An 18,432-nucleotide genomic window follows, 5' to 3' on the forward strand; every position below is an offset into this window, starting at 1 on the left:
GTGGGTAGCAGGTGTTTCTCTGAGAAGAGGAGTAATATAAACAAGGTTTGAGTGAGGCTGTTATTGTACCTCCCATCTCCATTTCTGACAAGCTGAGCGGATCAGCTGCTGGGGGAATTTGGAGGGCGCTGGACTTCGGACTGTTGCAACAAAAAAAGAAACATGAAAATTTTATGGTTTTGCAGGTCAAACACTTTAGCCAGTTATTTCCTCTATTGAGGGGATTTAGAGCACATGGCAAAGACAGGAATTTTTACCCATCTTCTTTTACCTCAGTTCTGTCTCTTATGAAAGATTTTCCCAGAGTTTCATGCCAAACAAGTCTTATTTCTTTTTATTCTTTTTTCCCCTCTTGATACCATTTTTTTTTAATCTCAGAGCCCAGTTTGATGAAACCCATTACTGCTCCCTTTTCCCAGTCAGGTTGAAGGTGACAACAGAGATCAAAAAAGGTTATACAGCTGGTATCACTGTACCAACCTGCTATTACCAGGTGAATATGCAGGAAATGCAGGGAAGGACAGGAATAATAATAACCCCTTTTCTTTTCAACACCACTGCTGCCAGAGACTGGAGACACATGGGTTCAAAATATAGTTTGAAATGATGTTAGTGGAACCAGTTCCTGTATCGCATTTCATTTTGGGGATTTGCCTCTGATGTGTTGACAGGACGATGCGCAATCTTCCAGCCGATTCATTAACAGGCTTGTGGTCTTATGCCCATAATGCACCACTTCCTTTGGTTTGCACTGGTTCTTCTATTTGTTGCTTTTGGAAGCACCTGTACATTGCATTTTTGTGTAAAAAATGATCTGGACTGTAAGATAGGGAGTGACTTTACAGAGGCACAATTTTCTTTTTCAGCAAACAGGAAGAAGGTGCTTAACTTTACTGTTACAGCATACCTACTGTATGTATGTTCCTCACTTGAACTTGTAGAAAATGTTTCTGTGGTCAGACATTTGTTATTTTTTTGTTGTTGGTTGTTTTTGCTACAAAACGATAAATATTAAGGATTCCTAAAAAGTGTCAGTGCGTTTTATTGTGTCGTCGTGAAATTTTATTACTTTTTGCGACTTTGTGTCTGGAACCATGGAATGGTGTCATTCTAGCAAAATTAGGAGTAATATATGTGAAGGAATCCTTGCATATCATTTTAATTAACAGTAGTTAAGCCCTTGCCTCACAGGCTAGGCACATTTAGTGTGGTGCAGGTTGTGGTAGTAAACAGGTTCTGGCGTAAACCAGATCCTGTTGTGAAATACATTCTGCTCTAGAGAAGGGCCGCTGGATCTCATTACATTACATCTCATTACATTTCTATACATTCCGGTTTGGAACAGGTTCTGGCGTGGAGTTGCCCTAGGGCTAACTAAAATCAGCACTGCCCTTATTAGAAATTATCAATGAGATTTTCTACATGCTCTGGCCATGAATAAGTCTTTAACTGATTTGATTGATCTTTCAGAGAAGGTGCTTTACTGCCATGTGGCCACCGCAGCAACATGGTTAGTATGCAGTGTGTCCATCCATATTTACATTTTCCTGGGCTTTTTGGATATTTTTAACCAGACTAAAAACTGAAACTATGCTGTGAATATTGCTATGTTTTAAATATTTTAATTAGTTTTTAGCATAGGCCTACAGATTTCAACATGCAGGAAAAACACAGTTAGAGTATAACCCTGTGATTCTTCCAGGATGGCAAGTCACAGCTTCTGAAGACAATATCTGTAAGCAGATGTATGTTTATGTCATGACCTGACTTCAGCATAACTTTTCTCTCGCAATGCTTTAACAAATGGGGATGAGTGTAAGGAATTTTTTTGACTGGTGTACAAGATGTCAGACAGAGATGTATGAATTTGTTCACATCCTTAAGTTAATGAAATTATGTTATTCATGGGATAATTTTATATTGCATTAAATATTCAATTTAGGGGGGTGCGGTGGTGCAGTGGGTTGAACCACGGTCCTGCTCTCCAGTGGGTCTGGGGTTCGAGTCCTGCTTGGGGTGCCTTGTGACGGACTGGCGTCCCGTCCTGGGTGTGTCCCCTACCCCTCCGGCCTTACGCCCTGTGTTACCGGGTAGGCTCCGGTTCCCCGTGACCCTGTATGGGACAAGCGGTTCTGAAAATGTGTGTGTGTGTGTGTATTCAATTTAGGTAGTTTTTTCAAAGCTATTCAAGATAAGATAAGATAAGACAACACTTTATTGTCTGTTTGCACAGAAATTTGTCTTGCTTCACCAGCTCTAAACTCTCTTGCTAAAGGGTACTACAATGGGAGATGGGATTTGAACCTGGATCCTGCCTGTATTATAAAAAGTGCATGCTAAAAGACTAGAGACAGCTGTGCCACAAGGAACTGTGAAGGTTGCTGAGACTGTATGCGGCCTCATTCTATATCTGGTTTCACACGAGGAACACACCTTCTTCCATTTTTCACCTTATAAATGGTTAGTAATCTAATATCAGCAAAAAAAATCTAATAACAGCAAAGTCATTTTCATTTTCCAAGGTTGCTTGAAAACATTTGAAAATTACATTTTAAAATACTTTGACAGACAATATAAAAATAAATTGTGTTAGCATGTTTCCGCTATATTTTTAAAGAATATTTATAACCTTTGACAGAGGCTTTTCAGTGACAGCCATATAGGATTGCAAGACACCATATTATAGAGTCTCGGAGGAGAAATGGATCAATACCTTTTCAATGGTTTAGAAAAGCAGTGTCATAAGTAAATGTTTTACATTCTGGCACAGTCACTTGCTCTTGGCCACTATTTTAACACAGAATCTGATTCCCCTTCCACACTGAAGAATGTAGAAGTTCACCCATCCTTTCAGACATTAAAATGGAACAACAAGGTGCCTTGACATCCCTTCTCTGACTTGATATCAACTGTGGAGGTCTGAACACAGCCTGGCATGAAGCCAAGCGCAGGGGGTCTCCCAGGACAAACCAAAAAAGAAAAGAAACAGTTGAAAACGGCAATTGGCCACATAACAGATGAATGTAAGACGATTCACGCTGGGTGATAAGAACATTTCTGAAAATATTCATTCCAGCTGTTGTAGGAATTTTGGTGCAGTATTTGTTTTCTGTGGGGGGTGTGGTGGTGCACCGGGTTTGACCGGGTCCTGCTGTCTGGTTGGTCTGGGGTTCAAAGTCCTGTTTGGGGTGCCCTGCGACGGACTGGCGTCCCATCCTGGGTGTATCCCCTCCCCCTCCAGCCTTGCGTCCCGTGTTGCCAGGTTAGGCTCCGGCTCAGCGCAACCCTGCTCGGGACAAGCAGTTTCAGACTATGTGTGTAGTCTGTTGGGCACTTACAGTTAAAATATAATGTTACCTTGAAGAAAAATTTCAGGAAGAGAGGAATTTTGTACGTCTATGGACTCACAGTGGCCACTGAACCAAGGACACTTATACAGTAAAGGAGTAAAAAAAATTAAAAGTTTGTCCTATCAGATTTTCAGGGGTCCAGCCCCTGTAATCTTAGTCCCTGGTTCTACCCTTACAGCTAAGCATTTAATCCCATCATAGATTTCCAGTTTAAGGTCAGCCTCATGCGTAAGGTGATATAGCCATCCATTAAATGAATAAATAATGCAGCTTTCACTCCCTGGCCATGTGGGAAGAGTGAAGGCTAAGCTGCAGAGAGAGTAAGCAGAGTAATGGAGCTGGATAAATGGGAAAGAGCCTCAGACTGCTGGCTCAGCACTGAACCATACCCTGCCCAGGCAGCAGCATGCCCCCAGTAGTAATATCAAAGGACAAGGCATCTGAAATCCTCCGCCAATCAATTTCTGTGCATGTTTCCTCAATATCGATATCCTAAACTGTCTATGTCAGTTAAACTGGGGACCAAACATTTTGCTGTTTTGTTCATTTTTAAATATACAGTTAACTGTCCACATTTTTACTTGCAAAAACACAGCACTGAAAATGCATATTTTGTGTTTACTTGTTCTTTTTGGAATCTAGTTCACTTAATCTTTTGTTTACACATTTTCTGGGATATTTAAATATGCTGTAAATATAGATGCACTCAACACTTAAGCACAGCTGCAAGGTGCATGTCAGGCTACAAGTCAGTTTAAACCTTTCAGGGTGCTGTTCAGGTTTATGTTACCCTATTTATACTCTTGTGTGTTTACTTTGAAGCTTTGGGTTGAGTTTCATGGTATACTGTGCCCACTTAATCTAATAAGAAGGCTTGCATTATTCATTAGCTATACAAAATACTATTTTCTGTGAGTGCATAAGTGTGATGTTTGGATTAAGAGTTTATGGAGCCACCCTTGGTATGCTGGAAATTTTTCCTTTTTTTGTTGTCATGGGAAATTGTCATTGCCCTGTAATTGAATTTTGGAATTCAGACCACCAGATAAGTTGAACCAAAAGCATAGTTTCAGTACAACCACAGAATGATTAGGTGCTTTTTCTGCTCTGTAAATGATGGGGGGAAAAAAAACCTGCCTAGAAATGCCCTGAAAAACAGGTTTGTTTTGACACTCACACTCCCTTGTATATGGTGCATGTTATGGAAAGCATCCTGAAAAACAAGTCAGTAACATCTTGAGATGAGCAACCATTAGATTTGATCTCATGGACAAAAAATATTGTACATACTCTTCAGCTATCAAAATTCCGCCAGCCTCTAAGCAAAAAAAGCCTATTTTTTTTTTGCCTGGAAAAAATGTTTTTAATTGTGGACAGAAATAATTCAGTCCCTTCGTATATGGAAACTGAATTCAGAATTTAAGGAATATTTTACTTCCATATTCCCAAACTGGATCATTATGGAAATGAATTTGAAAAATACTACATTATTCACAAGGTCAGTGTGTGCAGGTTTTTCCAATGGTCATGGAAAAAATGCATTCTGCTTGTGGCTTGGCTGTTGTTATGACTTCTGCACTTGTCTCAAACTGAAGGCATCAGCACACCTGTGAAAACTGAAATCTGTGGGATGGTTGGTGGGACTAAGGTATCTATGTAGACACATAGCAGTGCATTATCTAGACATTTTCTACATTTTCTGTATTTTCAGTAGCTACCCGAAAAATTCACGGTAATTTCAGAAACACATTTTTCAAGTTTTGACAGATCATAAAACATATGTGTTACTTTATCGCTTTGTTGTAAGAAAAACCTTTCCTCTATCCTTTATTTAGTTATTTATTTATTTATTTATTTGTATTTCCAGGCTACACATTTAACTTTACAGAAATCTAAACCGACAGGTTGCTGGGTGTATACACAACATGAGTTAATGTATATAACTTACATAATGTTTACCTTATTGTTAATCTGAAATTTTACACCCTAAAACATGTCATGAAGACCACTGTGTATTTATATGCCATTTAAAAGCACTTTTCCATATCTGAAAGTTTTACAGGTATTCAGCAGAAACACCAGCAAATAGTTATCAATTAATTGTCACATCACAATAATTGAGAATGATACATTGCATGAGGTATGAAAGATGAATCTGCTAAACAGCCTGCTGCTGGGAACCCACTTCCCAGAATTCCCTCTGTGCCTGTCTTCAGAACTGAAATGTATTCATCCCGTGCTCAGAGAGAAATGGATGCAGCAACTTCTCCAGTATCAGAGCCGCCACCCTTCCTCCATCTCTCAATCTTTATCTCCCTCACGCATTTCAGAGCTCTTGAGCCAAGACAGCTGATCAATACACATGACTCAGCAGTCCAGCTCATAGCGACTGTGATTTCAGGAGAGTGGACTGTGGCGCATTAATAGTCCATTCGGCCACGCCCAGTTGTACCTGGTGGAAAGACTATATTGACGTTTACATTTATTCATTTAGCAGACGCTTTTTTCTAAAGTGACATACATCTCAGAGAAAGGAAATGTTCTTTTATTTGAACCTAAAACCTCCAAGGCCAGAGGTAGCAGATCCAACCACTATATCAGCTGCTACTGCTTTTAGCTACTTTGTAAATAAAAGTCTAATATAGACTCTTCCATTTTTCAGTTTTCAAGGTAATTCCTCTTGTGAACACATTTTTAAAGTATACACACATACACCTACACACACATTGGTTGAAGCCACTTATCCCAAGCAGGGGTCGCGGCCCCGCTGCTTTTAAAGTAATACAAGATAACTAAAATGCTTGTGGGGGGGTGTGGTGGCACAGCAGGTTTGGCCTGTGCCTGCTTTCTGGTCGGTCTGGGATTCATTCCCTGCTTGGGGTGCCTTGTGACGGACTGGCATCCCATCCTGGGTGTGTCCCCTCCCCCTCCAGCCTTGTGCCCTGTGCTGCCGGGTTAGGCTCCGGCTCACTGCAACCCTGCTCAGGACAAGCAGTTTCAGGCAATGTGTGCGTGTGTGCGTGTGTGTGTGTAGAATGCTTGTTTTTATGTCAGCTTATCTGAGTCACGTTGGAAGGTTTGATCATTCAGTTAATCTCAGATTTTTAAGCACCTTCATTGCCATGACTTCAAAGAATTAACACATATAATTTCTCAACATAGCAATGTGGATTGTTTAAATTAATTTGGTTGTAATGTAATTTAATTTGGCTGATCTTTTTCTTTATATAGCTTGGTCAGCTTGTGAAGTGGGTATTTGACAAAACATGTTATGTAGCTCCGAAGGCCTGCTGTGATGTATTTAAAGATGTGCCCTGGATTGCACGGACTGCCAGGTAAAACATGGGAAATACACTAGTACCTCCTAGTGGAGGTGCAGAGAACTGGCTAGAGAGATGCACAAACTGAAATCTGAATCTATCAACATCACAAAACAACAAGGGAATTTACAGTATACCGGCATCTCTGTGGTCTAATGGCAGGAGAGCGGTTAATGCGGACTAGCTGGCACAAGCAGGCAGCATTGCCATGGGCATGTAAATCTCCCAGCAGACAATTCCACACAAGCCTCAAGGCCATGCCAGTAGAGCTTGGCTCGTCCAATACTGCAGCACTAACTGCCAAGCCTGCTGCATGGAAATGGTCATTGACATCTCTGCCAATCCCTCTGCCAACAGTGACAGAAAGGGTGACAAGTCCGAGTCACCCAGCTTGCCACATGATATTGCCGGCTTGTCTATAATGCTCTCCGCTGGCATTTCAGCAGTCAGGAGTCCTGCATGAAGAAGAGCCAATGGAGATGGCAAAGAAAACTATAATCTCTTTATGCTTTAGACTGGAAGCTGGAGAAAGATCATCAGTAATGACTAGTATCTCCATATGTATATTGTTTGCAACATATGAAACGTTAAACCTGCGAGATGCACTTTTCTTTGGAGAAAAGCATCTGCTAACTGAATTAATGAAAATGTAAACGCTGTTTGGTATGGGGGTGCAGTGGTGCAGTGGGTTGGACCACAGTCCTGCTGTCCGGTGGGTCTGGGGTTCAAGTCCTGCTTGGGGTGCCTTGTGACGGACTGGTGTCCTGTCCTGGGTGTGTCCCCTCCCCCTCTGGCCTTCTGCCCTGTGTTGCTGGGTAGGCTCCGGTTCCCTGTGACCCCGTATGGGACACGCGGTTCTGAAAATGTGTGTGTGTGTGTGTGTGTGTGTGTAAATGCTGTTTGTTCAGTGAGACCTTTCTAACACACTTGAGTTTCATATTATGTGCTCTCATTTGACATTGATAAAGAATATGGAATCAAGGGATATATTGTGGATGGTGCGTCATGTCTGAGTTTCAAGTGTAACATTAGCACAAAATCACAAGTTTTACAAGATATTTTGACTAGTGAGGGTGGTGCTTCTAAAGCAAAGTGTTCGTTTTTTGCCTCACAATACTCTGAAGGATGGAGCTGTTACGGTGTAAAACAAATTTCAGACAAAACTGAGAATAAAGTTCAATCATATCGTATGACATGCTGCTGGCAGAGTGCAAGTTTCGTGAGAAATTGTGACAGTCGGCTGCAGCCCAAGGTAACAGAGAACAAATGAGAAAGGTGTCGCAGAAGTACTTTAGAGCAAGTACTCTGACAGCAGTAGAGTGCACAATAAGTTCATCTGGCACCTGGTTTATAATGTGAAATGCTATAAATTAATCAACTGTAGATTTTTGTCCAACTAAAAAGAGAGAAACCTATAAAGAGAAGCAGCAAGACAGCTGATGACTGATGACTCCAATTTACTAATTTTCAATTGGATGAAAGTATTTATTTGTGTCTGTCTCTGTCTCTCTCTGTGTGTGTTTGTGTGTGTGTGTGTGTGTGTGTGTGTGTGTGTAGACTCTTGGGCACCTGGTCATGGAGTCAATAGTAGCAGTCCTCACTTAGTGCTCTTGCACAGCTGCTCAAGATGTTTTCCATTGTCCTTCTTTTTTGGGCATAATGTACATAAAGGAGAATCAACTTCCCCCTAGCTGAATAATTGCTAATCGTTAAGGAAAAATTATAGTAATTTTTAGCGCACGTTTTTACAGTATAATCTGCATTATTTCTAATTTGTTTACTTATTTACTACTGAACATTCCGGCCAGCAAACAGTATAGTGTTAACGACCACAGACTTTTAACCTGAAAATCAGGGACTTGAACTCCTACAGTAGTACCCTCGACCAAGGTTCTTATCCTACACTAAAAATTCACTACTGTATAAACAGGTAAGACATTCTTTCATTTACAAAGGCATCAGTTAAAAGTTCTTTTAATTCATTTATTTACTGGAAACAATAATGTAGCCATTTTCTCTTGGGGACACTGCGACACAGCCGGTGCCTCACAGCTTCTGTGCTGCTCAGTAGGTGTGGGGTTCAAGTGCAGCTCAGGGTATTTGAACTCCCCAGACATGAATGGAAGAAGGTACTGGCAAACCCCTTCAGTTCCACCCTTGCCTTAGAAACTGAACAAGTGGTCACAATGAGTCAAACTGAATTTGATGGCACTTCCTTCCGTGTATTTCTTCTTAAAGCACCTTCAAAACAAAATTTAGCACTTCTGCTCCTACGTGAGAAGTTCACATGTCATCAGAATTTAGACGAGTCAATGAATTTTATGGTTATACCATTGTCAAAAGTAAATTGGAAATACTAGTGCATTTAGACTTGTATGAGGTTTTTAGTTTCCCATCCAATGGCACTCAAATGAAATACATTGACTTGTCAGTCAAGCGATCCACTCCTGTGGAGGGTTGCAGTGGGAGCACTTTGCATAACAGTCTCCATGCTCCCCCTGGGGTTCTCCAGGTGTCCCCAGGCCAGTCAAGAGCCAATCAATCTTCCCAGCATTTCCTGAGTCCGCCCCAGGGTCTCCTCCCAGTGGGATGTGTCCGATATAACAGCGGGAGGCAACCGGGGGAATTATTATCGTGTCCAAACCATCTCAACAGGCTCAATGCAGATTAGCAGAAACTGTACTCTGAGGCTTTCTTAGACTGCCAAGCTCCTCACCATCATGTTGAAATGCTGTCGTTTAGCTCTAATGAATCACAAGGGTAGTTTTTTTTTTTTTTTGTAGAATCGCTGTGTTTTCACAGTTGCAAGATGACATTTTTGCAATGAGTGAAGAAGAAAGAATGCTGCACCAAGATGGTTTCTCTGAAGAGAAGCTTGAATTCCTATTTGATAGAGTGTGATATACACCACAAGAAATCAGCCACCTTTATGCCATGTGGTGAAAACCGCTCAGGAAAGAGTTGCTATGGATGCAACTTTACTTGTGTGTAACCATTAAATTTCTCAGTGCCAGCCAAAAATTGGCATCAGTTTTAGAATAGACTGATGTGGACCATCTACAAGACTCTGACCAAAAGTCTGATTGTCATTAAGATTGCAACTGTTCTTCAAGGGAATTCATCCTCTGCCAATTGACAAAGTTTCTTCTGCATCTGATACCCAAGATCCCAGGAAAACCATTTTTGTCTTCAAAGCCATCTTGTTCTTTGCTGACTTTCAGGTGATAAAGGGAATATGATTAACATATTTTCACGTCGGACTACATCAGAGGATGGCTGAGTAGACAGCTGTCAGTGAAGTGCTGCTGAAATGCTGCGGTGGCAAAGAAAGAGGGCAGCTGAGATCATAACAGGCACGAGGGCATGGATTCCTGGATTTTCCTTCACCAAATCCAGAGCAACAAAAGGTGTACATTCTGCAAGAATTTCTTGTTTTACCATTACAATTATAATTATTCAGATGCTTTTCTTCACAGTGGTGTATGACTCAGAGAATACAAAAAGCGCATTTCACAACATAAAAGTGCTTTAGATGCACAATAATTGGAGCACAGTTTGACTGATATGACCATTTTTCCTAACACACATTACTTGAATAGTCTGCAGGACTGAGCCAGGCAAGAAATGCAAAGATGATCATGGCAGATGGTGTGATGCAAATGCATGGAGCTGTTAGAAGATCAGGAGAGAAAGAGGTGTGTTTTGAGACTCATCTTGAATGTTGGAAGGGATTCAAAAGTTTCTTGAAGAGATTGAGCTCATTACCCACTGAAGCACAAATCTGAGAAGCAGAAGTAGCAGAAGATTTAAGTCTGGGACTCTGTGAGTATGAACCACCAGGGCTACGAGATGGCGGAGCGCAGCCACTTGTTGTGGATATATAGTGGCAGCTTTGTCCAATGAAAATAACAAAAATTTGCTGTTATTTCCAGCCAAAAATTTAAATACACCCAGTATACATAAGATAATTTTGTAAAATATAAAACTAAACAAGTTACTTATGTAAGATTAACTATTTGGCATGTTACCAAAAGCATTTGTGTGTGCATTAGATGGGTCAGCTGTAATTAAATTTAACTATGTTTGGTTTACTTTTATTGAAAGGTTAAATGGAACTAAGTAGCATTCATTGTGTCCATTATGGTAGTTATTCTGATATCTGAAATTGCTGACTTGCTATCTGGAAGCAGTGTGGACATTAGTCTTGTAAAATGATGAAAGCCTGATGTTTGACCATAAATTTGCATTACAGCACAAAAGTATTAAAACCACGAAAAGACAGGACAGCCTTAAACCACAAAATTATAAACCTTTTAACAAGCCTGAAAAATACTTCTGTACAGCATCAAAATAGTAATTTCTCCTCCATTTGTTTGCAATTTTGTCCCTACAAAATTAAGCTAAATAATTTTGATAAAAACGTGCACTCATACATAGAGCACAGATCCCATTCGTGCCCATCTGTTACATCACAGTGCCCTGCTGCTCTAATTTGTGCAAGTGGAGCTCAGATACATTTTGCATGAGCCCGGACAGGGAATGATGAGAGTGATGAGAAGATAATTAGAGCCGACACTTAACAGAATCTCTAACATGATATGAGCATATGGGTTGAGATATTGTCATTGATCCACATTGTGCAGAGTATCACAACACAGCTGGAGCTACGGGATTTTCATTACATTTTTAGTACCTCTCAAAGAAAATTTCTTAGTCTTCCTCTCACTCAGTTCTCCAGAATTTCAAAAGAGGTTATGACATAAGGGTTGAAGGGCCACCTTTACCATTTACTACTAGTCCACACTCTGGATGGGTCAGTAAATATAAATGCATCTGTGTGTAAATATTTTTCCACTCTCACAAACATGAATTTGGTATCACTCTTTTGAGTATTTGGGGTTTCAATGAGGTGGGGTGGTGCAGCGGGTTTGGCTGGGGCCTGCTCTCTGGTGGGCCTGGGGTTCAAGTCCAGTTTGGAGTCCCTTGTGATGGAGTGGAAGCCCGTCCTGGGTGTGTCCCTTCCCCCTTGCGCCCTGTGTTACCGGGTTAGGCTCCGGCTTGGGATGAGCGGCTTTAGCCAGTGTTTGTTTGTTTGTGTTTTAATGAATTATCCATTTATTTGACAAGTGTTAACCTGTTTACTGTGTGGCTGCTTTAAATTCAATCTACAATCTGTGTTATAGTAACCATTATTCACATGAGGTTTGCAAGATTTTCTTGTGATTTGTTTAGTGGGGCTTGATAAGTAAAAAAAAAAAAAAGATTGGCTGGAAACCAAAAAAGGCACTTTTAGCAATTTGTTTTGATAGATTCAAAGGCAAAATGTTGCAGACAAAGAGCTGAAATTGCAGGCCACAAACTAGCATAACATACAAGTAACTTAAAATATGATTTTAATTCCTGCTGCAAAAGGCAAGATATCTCACATTCTCTTTCTCAAGGTAACAGAAATATCATATTTAATGTCTTTATTAATGTGTTTAGTAAAAGAGAGAAGAGCCAGTAATGTAGTGGTTACCATTGTCATCTTATAATCAAAAGACCTGAGTTTGAATCCCTAATCCTACTTCAGTAAAATACAGATCAAGATAACTACCCCGAATTGGTACAGTAATAATTACCCAGATGTCTAAATGGGTAAATCATCATAAGAAGGTTACTATAGAAACCTTTTGGATTCATCACTAACTAGATTTTTAAAATTAATATCAAGGTTGAAATTAATGGTTCTGGGGTTTCAGAGAATGCTTAAAAGAGTAATCTTATGACTACTCGTTGCCAGAAAACAGAGAGTCATTTTCCGTTGCTCTCAGCAAAATGTCTGCTGTTAGGACAAACACATCCAGGGGCTTCAGGTGAGAGACAGACACTCAAATAAGTTTTCTGTGTTGTACTTTTTATGAGGCAATTTGGGACCACAAGTGCAGGCTGGTATTATTCTGAGAATAGTAAAAACCAGAGGAAAACATGAAAGTGGAAAAAGTGATAGTCATAGAATGGTATGAGTCCAAATCCAGCCAGGATACTTGTTTTAAAACCATTTCAAACATTGCTATGGTGCAATTGAAATAATATATAAATTGTGATAATTTACATATCACAATAATACATAGACTGTGATTTTCTTATACTAAAAAAATCACTGGTGTAATTTCAGGTACTGAGTTCTAAACACCACAAATTCTAAAAAAAAAAAAAAAGATGAACTTGAGAAAATAACTAAAAATTAAGCTGGTTAAAAAGTGTGGCAACATTAGTTAATAATTATGTTTTGTAAATTTTCATGAACAATTAAAATGGGCCACCTAATTTTGGAGAGGAACCCCAGAAATAGAAACAAGTGGTCTCTAACACAGCACAAGGTTTAACTGTGGCCTTTATACAAAGTAACTCTTATCAACGAATAGGCTACAGCATGGTATTTTTGCAGTAGTGATTCTAGGTTGGGGGGTGCGGTGGCGCAGTGGCGCAGTGGGTTGGACCAAGTCCTGCTCTCCGGTGGGTCTGGGGTTCAAGTCCCACTTGGGGTGCCTTGTGACGGACTGGCGTCCCATCCTGGGTGTGTCCCCTCCCCCTCCGGCCTTACACCCTGTGTTGTTGGGTTGGCTCCGGTTCCCCACGACCCTGTATGGGACAAGCGGTTCAGAAAGTGTGTGTGTGAGATTCTAGGTTAAGTGTCTTGATGGGTTCTGGTAGCAGGTCCAGGAAGTGGGACTTGAATCAACAACCTTTGTGTTATAAATTCATTTGTAATTTACATCACCTACTGTCCCTGTATTTAATATAAAGGCTTCTCATTTGTCTTTCCCTTCTACGCGAAGTATTAACACACAGACACACTGAAACTGCTGGCCCCAGGCGGGGTCGCGGCAAGCCGAGGCCTAGACCGGCAGCACGGGGGAGGAGAGCGCACCCAGGGCGGGACGCCAGTCCATCACAAGACACCCCAAGCGGGACTCGAACCCTAGACCCACCGGAGAGCAGGTACAGGCCAAGCCCGCTGCGCCACCGTGATATATTAAGAATATGTGAAATGGCATAACAACATCAACAAATCACACAACTGAGAGGTGTTTAACTGTGAGGGTAAAAATATAACTGTGAAGCCAGTCGTTTTTTCCCACAGCAGGCGGAGAACATTGTGTAGCGAACGCTAAACGCTGAGCGAACGACTGAAACCTTTTTTGAATTTCATTCGGTAACCGCAGTGTGGGTTTGGTTAGAAGACAGGATATGGCACTGCTGCAGACTCGGAGTATTCAAAAATCAATTCTGACACCCTGCATCTCTCCGAGCCAGCAAGCAGTGAAGCTGTAAAACAGCTGAACTGATTTTAAAACGAAAAAGCATGAGCAATTATAAAGATTCCGTTTTTGTCCCTCTTATGAAGGGAACAACAACGCCGTCTATTTTTATTCCGAGCCTTCGGACACCGTCCGTTGCGTTGGAAGTCTCCGTCCGCCTTTTCGGTTCGTCGGTCTCACATTTGTCGTATTCATGCACGAATTTGGGCATCCACCTGTCTTTTACTTCGTGAATTTTACATTTAATATATTTCGTTACAGTACGCGTATGTGATTTTCGCGTTACACATGAATTACTAGGCTGAAATTACGTGGCAAAAACCCCATAAGCCTGTGGCTCGAGGCCCTGAGCCGCGGGTGTGCGACCTCGCGCGCTACTTTTGCGCGAGCGAGGCGCCCCGCATTTTTTTGTTGAATTTCACAATTAAAACCGTGTTTTTACTTAATCAGTAGAGAGGGCCTAACGATATCCCCTCAATTAGAGCGTTAAATATTGTCACCCCTACAATAAATCTCACATTGTGATGCTAATTAGCTCCAACCGAGGAAAAAAAAATACTTCATTTTTTACTTTAGAAGCTAGCCTAGCAAGCTAGTCACCCCTGCTGCTTTTCAGAGCAAAATCAAAATCCGGTAAGGTAATTTGTTTAAAAATGTATTTCCACTTATAAATAAGGTGTTAACGTTTATGATTAACTCATGCGAATCGTAAAATGGTGGAATGTAAAACTATGCAGTCAACTGAATATCGTTGCTGAGATGTGTTTTTCTGATAGTTGACTTTTTTTTTTGTACCTAAATCATGCAAATCAGAGGCCGTTCATGATTAAAATTTAGTTATGAACCCGATAAAACTACAATAAGGCCTTAAGGCTGTATACACAGAAAATGTCTTCATACTGATATTGCAGAATGTTGGCAGTTTTTTTTTTTTTTTAAAAAAAAAAAAAAAAAAATCAGCATCATGGTAAATTTATTTATTTCTTTATGTTCTCTTTCAATAGTCCATGTATTGTTTCCCATGTTTTAAGGCCTCTTTGCTGGGTTTGGACTATGGATTCAGGACTGTGTGTGAGGTGACCCGTATCTCTTCTTTCCAAAGTGACCTTGGTGTGGTTGTGTGTCCAAGGGTGTTGCAGCATGAGGAGAAACACACGCACCTGGTGCCAGACACCGCCATCTGTGACTGTGCGGGTGAAACCGGTCGCTGCCCGAACCCTGCAGCTCAAGAGAGGCCTCAAGCTGAAAAGAGCCAACCAACAGGAGGCCCATGGACCTCCCGAGAAGAACTATAGCAGTAGGGGTCAGGAAGATGTGTCAGAAAGCGTGATACCTGGGAATCCCACACTAGTCATCCAGCGGAAAGAAATGGCTGCTTTTTTCAAGTTGTTTGGTACGTCGGGTTGACTTGGGGAGATCACAAAATTGGAAGAGCAGTATATTCAGCTTTCCTTCAAATTGTTCACAGCTTGCAGTATTTGTTGCATTCAATTATCATGCTCCCAAAGACATGACTTGTATTTCTCCCTTTTAGTTTTTATTTTGGTCTAACTATATGATTTGCCTGTGGTTTTTAAGGCCACACAAAAGTAAGTCAAACTCAGATAGAAAAATTTTGCAGAAATTGGCTTTACATGAAACCATATTGATGCACTGCACATCATGCAAATTAAGGTTATTACTCAGGATCTCTCACAGGCACAATTCCTGAAATGTGGAGAAAAATGCCATTCATAAATTGGCAGGTTGTTGTTGACTGTATGTACTGTCCTTTCTTTATGAACTTCTGTCTTATACTCTGAAGAAAGTTTAATTTCTCTCAGATGATGACCTAATACAGGATTTCCTGTGGATGGACTGTTGTTGTAAAATTACTGATAAGGTAAGTGACCTATATTGTAATGATCAGTTTGGAAGTCACTATGATGATTAGCTTGAAGAAATGTCTCTTCTATGGAGGATGGGCTGTTTTTTTCCCTATTATGTCCATCTTGTTGCAGTACCTACTGGCAATGACTTTTGTGTACTTCAGGAGGGCTCGCTTCAGTCCGAGTGAGCACACCAGGATGAACTTTTTCATTGCTCTGTAAGGAGGAGTTGGTGTGAAGGGTTTTGTCTGAATGTTTACTTTTTTTTTTTTTTTTTTTTGCAATTGTAGTTGTGCATACACTTGTGTGGCAATCTGAGTGACAGCTATAAATTCATGTTGCAAGTATTCCCACTTCTCCAAGTTTTACATCCATCATGGAGCTTGCACAATCAGCAGTGGTTGTATTTACTCTAGATATTTAGCTAACACTATGGAGGAAGATGAAGAAGAAAGCAAGTATGAGATCTTCCCTTGGGCGCTGGGTAAGGGCTGGAGGAAGCAGTTCCCAGCGTTTCTAAGGCAGAGAGACATGCTGTGGGCACGAATAGAATACAGGGCTGCTGTGAGTCGCCGCTGTTGTGAAGAGGTATGGCAACCTGTCCCCATCAACATGTCAGGTGGAGGTGGTTTAGACAGTTTCCCAATAGGTTTCTTCTGCCATAATGTTCTATTTAACGTGGTTCTTAAAAATGGGTGTGGATGGATGAATGGGTGGGTCTTGAGTCACATACAAATTTTGTGTGGCCCTACAGGTGATGGCCATTGTGCCTTCCCATTTTGTATGGCAACGTGATCGGGCAGAACATCACAGTGGGGCCCAGAGGCAGTATCGGGACCGAGAGGAAGTGCAGGTCCCCCGTGGACCCTCAGCATCACCTGCACCCTGCTCTCTGTGTGCTAGGGAGGGATCTCTCACAGACCTAGGAATAAATTCTGCTTCCTCTACACCTCTCCCCTTTACCCTCTCTCTTTCCCTGGAAATCACACCACCTAGGGCTCAGGTGCCTGAACAGTGCTACAAGAGGGGAGGTGATCAGAAGTACAGCAGCTGCTCAGGGACCACCATGGGTATGTCTCAGCCCAAGATTTTTTCTTTTTTTCTTTCTATAGCACAGCTGAGTTTTTAATGTAGTGGAATTTTTGGAATGCATTCACTGTGAAACCTCTTAAAATTAGACAATGGATATTAACACTTTGATTTGGACTGTTTTAAAGTTCTTCAACAAACACTGCGATAGGTTGCTGAGTGCATAGATGTTTTAGTTTTGACTTTTGTAAAAACTGTTGTGCATAAAAAAGAGAAAATGAGTTAAATGGCAAACAGGTGCTGTAAAATGGCCCATGTTTCTTACTGTTTTTGGTCTCTTGTATGTTTTTGTGGAATAAACCAGACAGTGGATCTGACCAGGACAGCTCCTTAGACTGGATCAGTGAGGAGTAGAATTAGATCCAGCACTTCATCTCTGTCAAGAACCTGAAACTACTGCATTCTCAGCCATTCCCCAGTCATCTCAACTACTGATTCAGGTCCTCAGGTCTATGTGCACTATAACTACAATTTCACCATTTTAGCATGAAATTGACTTCCCCCCCCCTTTTTAAATGAGTTTTACTTCTTCCTGGTGTTACTGTGCAGGTTGTAAGTCTTGCGTACATATTGCCAATAATATTACTTGTAACATGTTTTGTCACATGGAAAGCTTACATTGACTGATAATCAGTGTAAGACTATTTTTGCCATCCATGCCATGTTTTACTTGGACATCTGTCAGTTTGGTACTTATGTTTGAATAACACATTGTTAGTATTTATTTTCCTCCAGAGCTTCTCTGACAGAGGGGAAAAACTCAAAACTAGTGGACTGAAATTCTCATGATTTGACTGCTTGTGCAGCCAGTATCCTCCTCTTTGCACTCTGCATTATCTTTTTGCTTGAAACAAAGCATTTTGTTCATGGTATATTTATTGTAGCCTTGAGCTAGCCTTTGAGTACTGTGGTCAAGATGAACAAAGGAACTGAAATGTAATTAAATATACATATAAAAGGTTTGAGTATTAAATCTGCTGTCCATATTTAAAATATGGAAATTGTTGGTTTCTACTGTTATATTGAAAATTGTGATTCTGCTTGCTTAAAAAGATTAAAGATGATTGGTTAAATGGGTATGGTCACTCCCCCCCCCCCCCATTGTGTTCTGCTTTATTGTGTAGATTGATTAACCATCCATCCATTTTCATTAACTGCTTGTTCTTGTCAGGTCTGGGGCCTATCCTGAATCACTGGGCGCAAGGCTAAGGGGGGATCCTCCCTGAACTGGAGGCCTGTCCACTGAGGGGTAGCCACACACGCACACATTGCCCCTTTTTAATATTTTAAAGGTAGTTTTTAAAGATTTCCCAACTTAAATATACTGAGACAGTCTGTTAGGAACTGTTTTACAGTGTTTTATATATTTTGTGTAATATACAGAAATTCAGTCACAAAAGACTACATTGCTATTTTCGGTCCATATTTCAATTACTGTTCTGTTTTTGTGTGTTGAGTATTTCATTAGCGCCTCATACCGTAAATCAGTCACCGCTCTAAT

At 40.8% G+C, this 18,432-nt stretch overlaps 1 protein-coding gene across 1 annotated transcript; it reads left to right on the forward strand.

Moving 5' to 3' along the window:
* Positions 1-13,883: 13,883 nt before the first annotated feature.
* On the forward strand, positions 13,884-18,003 carry spdya (speedy/RINGO cell cycle regulator family member A). Its single transcript, XM_018743641.2, has 7 exons — positions 13,884-14,607; positions 15,104-15,367; positions 15,798-15,856; positions 15,975-16,060; positions 16,259-16,430; positions 16,597-16,912; positions 17,236-18,003. The coding sequence occupies exons 2-7, from the start codon at positions 15,115-15,117 to the stop codon at positions 17,283-17,285; spliced, it is 936 nt and encodes a 311-aa protein (XP_018599157.1). The 5' UTR covers positions 13,884-14,607; positions 15,104-15,114; the 3' UTR covers positions 17,286-18,003.
* Positions 18,004-18,432: the final 429 nt, after the last annotated feature.

Source organism: Scleropages formosus, chromosome 1, assembly GCF_900964775.1.
Source record: "Scleropages formosus chromosome 1, fSclFor1.1, whole genome shotgun sequence".
NCBI lineage: Eukaryota > Metazoa > Chordata > Actinopteri > Osteoglossiformes > Osteoglossidae > Scleropages > Scleropages formosus.